The 3,923-nt window shown below is 36.6% G+C and overlaps 1 protein-coding gene across 1 annotated transcript; it reads right to left on the reverse strand.

Moving 5' to 3' along the window:
* Positions 1-306: 306 nt before the first annotated feature.
* Positions 307-1,898, reverse strand: Pgk2 (phosphoglycerate kinase 2). Its single transcript, NM_031190.2, has one exon. It carries the CDS (start codon positions 1,822-1,824, stop codon positions 571-573), a length of 1,254 nt encoding a protein of 417 aa, NP_112467.2. The 5' UTR covers positions 1,825-1,898; the 3' UTR covers positions 307-570.
* Positions 1,899-3,923: the final 2,025 nt, after the last annotated feature.

The raw sequence follows: 3,923 nt of genomic DNA on the forward strand, positions 1-3,923 counted from the left end.
CAAGCAATTCTTTATTCATACCTTGATTCTGATTTTAGCTTGCATGTTAGTAGAAATATCAGTGAATTTTCCTTTTTCCTTTTTAGAAGAAAATCATTGTGTTTACTAAGTACTCTTTTTAGAAAAAAATGTTAGCAGCAATCTAATTATAATTGAGTTATATTTACATAATGATGTTCTGTTAATTTGGGTCACTTTTGCCATTTAAAACTCTCACAGCCTTTACCCTATCCTTCTCCTATCACAGACTGTATGTTGTCTCCCATATCCAGAGAGAAATGAATTTGAAGTAAAGACAATACATTCAACTTACTTAGCTCACTTCTTTAATAGTTGACATGAGAATGTTTCCTCCCTAGGAAGGACTGTGGGAAATCCTGATGAGATCTTGAAGAGACTAACAAATGTGTGACAGAATTAAGACTTGCTGATGTGATATTGATGGCTCACTGCTAGCTCATTACCTGGGTCTTGATTCATAGTAGAGGTTAACAAATGTTGAGATATAGGTTAGGTTGAGTTGGTTCTGGTCCTGTGCGCAGGAAACAGGAAGCAAGTACATTATGACAATTACATGTTGCTGAGGGCCTCTACCCCTGGAAGGATTTTACCTTCCAGAAGCTCAAGACTTGCCCCACCTCCTGTGCTCACATGGCTGACCTTGTCTTCAGTGCCCCATTTGGCGCAGCAAGTAGCAGTATCTCCGCCTCCTATAATGGTGACACAGCCATTGGAGGTGGCCTTTACAACTTCATCCATGAGAGCTTTGGTTCCTTTAGCAAAGGCATCCCATTCAAATACCCCAATAGGTCCATTCCAAACTATCAGCTTTGCTTGGGCCACAATTTGAGCATTGATTTTAATGCTCTCAGGGCCACAGTCCAAGCCCATCCAACCAGATGGTATACCAGATTCTATAGTGGCTTGTCCAACTTTAGCATTCTCATCAAACTTGTCACCAGTAACAAAGTCAACAGGAAAAACTATCTTTACACCATTCTTTTCTGCTTTTTCCATGATCTCTTTAACAATCGTGGCTCCCTCTTCATCAAACAAGGAAGCACCAATCTGCATGTTCTTGAGTTCTTTCAGGAAGGTGTAAGCCATTCCACCACCAATAATCATGAAATTGACTTTGTCTAACATATTTTTAATGAGTTGGATCTTGTCTTTCACTTTGGCTCCACCAAGGATAGCCAGGAAGGGCCTCTCTGGCTTTTCTAAAGCCTTGGAAAAATAATCCAGTTCCTTCTTCATAAGGAAACCAGATGCCTTCTGGGGCAAATTTACTCCGACCGTAGAACTGTGAGCCCGATGTGCAGTGCCAAATGCATCGTTGACATAGACATCGCCAAGTTTAGACAGTGATGCTTGGAAGGCTTCTACTTTAGCAGGGTCAGCACTAATCTTTTTTCCAGAAGAATCTTTACCCTTACCTTCTTCCTCCACATGGAAGCGCAGGTTCTCCAGCAGGATGATAGACCCATTATCTGGGTTGGCACAGGCTTGCTCTACTTCAGGGCCCACACAGTCCTTCAAGAATATGACGTCCTTGTTCAGCAGGGACTTGAGCTCATCAGCAACAGGCTCTAATGAATACTTGTCTGGCATAGGGATACCATCAGGCCGACCGAGGTGACTCATGAGAACTACGGACTTGGCTCCATTGTCCAGACAGTGCTTGATACTTGGGATGGCAGCCTTGATTCTCTGGTTGTTTGTAATTTGGTTATTCTTCATGGGAACGTTGAAGTCTACTCTCATGATTACTCTTTTTCCCTTAAGATCCACTTTGTCCAGAGTCAACTTAGCAGAAAGAGCCATCTTGATGGTATGCACAACAGCCTCTTTACTGCTGCTGGGAGGCTGGCTTGGTGGTGATTTTTAACGCTTAAGTCTTGGCCCCGCCTTTCTTTGTGAGTTCAAAGTCTCCTGCACAATAGCCATTGGTAGAATTTGAAAGGAAATCCAGCTCTGTGATTGGTTCTCCATCCTGTCTATCTTGATTTGGAACGTTTTTTGCCTGGTACAGACTCAAACTGCCAGCCTAGAATACTAAACAGTAAAACGGAGAGCTTGGGGTTAGAGTTGGGAAATTAGAAAGCCTTCAAATAAGTATCAGAAGGCCAGATTATTTTTCTCCTGTCTTTTGTTTCTATATCCTCTTTCAAATCAATTAGAAAATAAAGCATACCCAACCATAAGATTACCAAAAAGAAAAAAAAAAACATAATTCTTCCCCACATCCAATCTCTAATTATACTGTGGAAAATCCTCTGCAGTACAAATAATGAATATTTGAAAAGAAAGTACTGTTTTTTGTTTTGTTTGTAGTCCAAGGCAGCATAATACAAGTCTTTTATCCTTGATAAATATTTCTACTGAGGTCATGATCTGCTATTAGACTTTGTGATATACTCTAGTTTTGAGTAGGAATGATATATTTTTTGTTACCTTAGTTTATTCTTTTAATTTTGTTCATCTATCTACCTACCTATCTATCTATCTATCTATCTATCTATCTATCTATCTATCTATCTATCTATCTATTTTTAGACTTCAGTGAGAGAAAGCTTTCTGGCTTCTGTGGGAGAATAGCCTGGCAGAACATCTCAGTTCTTTCAGATTCAGAAGGTAGGCCATTATGCCTTTTATTTCTTCTTTGTTTTGCTTACCCCTTGTATAATTTAGAAATAAAATATAAAATATGTGATCCTTGAGTTGATGTCTTCTACAGGAAATGAGAATAAATAAGAAAAAAAATTCAAAAACCTACTAAGGCTGGTTGAATAGTGAAACTGGTACAGTGTCTCTCTAGCTCTGCTTTTTTGTTCAGGATTTCTTGGGCTGCCTAGGACCTTTGGAGTCACCATGTGAATTTTTGCAGGTTCGCTGTTCTGTTTCTATGATCTCTTGTACATTTTTAATGTGATGGCATGGGATCTGTGGGACTACAACAATATTAACTATACAAGTCTGTGAATGTGGAAAGTATTTTCATATTATAATGTCTTGCTATTCTCTTAGTTTCCATTGTTGAGGTATTTTACCTTAATTTTATCCTAGATTTTATTTGTTTGTTTACTTATTCATTTATTTTTGAGGCTATTGTGTCAATGTGCCATATCTTTCAGTATGTTGTTATTGCTGTGTGTAGAGGGTACTATTTGTAAGGTAATTTTGTGTCCTATTTTGCTAAAATGTTGATAATTGCAAAATATTTCTGTTGGAATTTAGGCATCTAAGTATATAATTGAAAAATAGTGATAATGTGACCTCATTTTCTATCTGTATACTTTTAGTTTTCTTCTAGTCTTATTGATGTAGCTGCTGCTTTAAGCACTATGTTGTAAAGGTGTGAGGATAGTGGACAACCCTGTATTGTCCCTGATGGAATGACATAACTGGGTTTTTTTTCATTTAGGATAAAGTCAGTTTTGGTTTTGTCATATAAAGCTTTTATTATATTGTATGTTCCCTCCTGCCCTACTCTTTCTAGGACGTTTCAAATGACGTCTTGATGGATGTTGGCAAAGGTCTTTTCTACATATATATTGAGAAGTTAAAGTGATCATTTGTATTTTAGTAATTTATATGATTTATTACATTTATTGTTTATGTGTCTTTAATCAATCTACATCTCCTGAATAAAGTCAAATTGATCCATGCCAACGACTTATTTGACATGTGCCCATATTCAAATTATAATGAGGGTATTTACAGTACTCATGAGGAATATTGACCTCAATAAAAAACAACAACAGCAATAATAATAATAAACATTATTATTATTAATTATTTTAATAATTATTATTTTATCCTGTAACATCATATATCATGTATCATGAATTATATATCATATATTATATGTGGTTGAATATATCATAGTTATATTATATAATATATAATATTATATTATATAT

This window comes from Mus musculus, chromosome 17, assembly GCF_000001635.26.
Source record: "Mus musculus strain C57BL/6J chromosome 17, GRCm38.p6 C57BL/6J".
Lineage (NCBI taxonomy): Eukaryota > Metazoa > Chordata > Mammalia > Rodentia > Muridae > Mus > Mus musculus.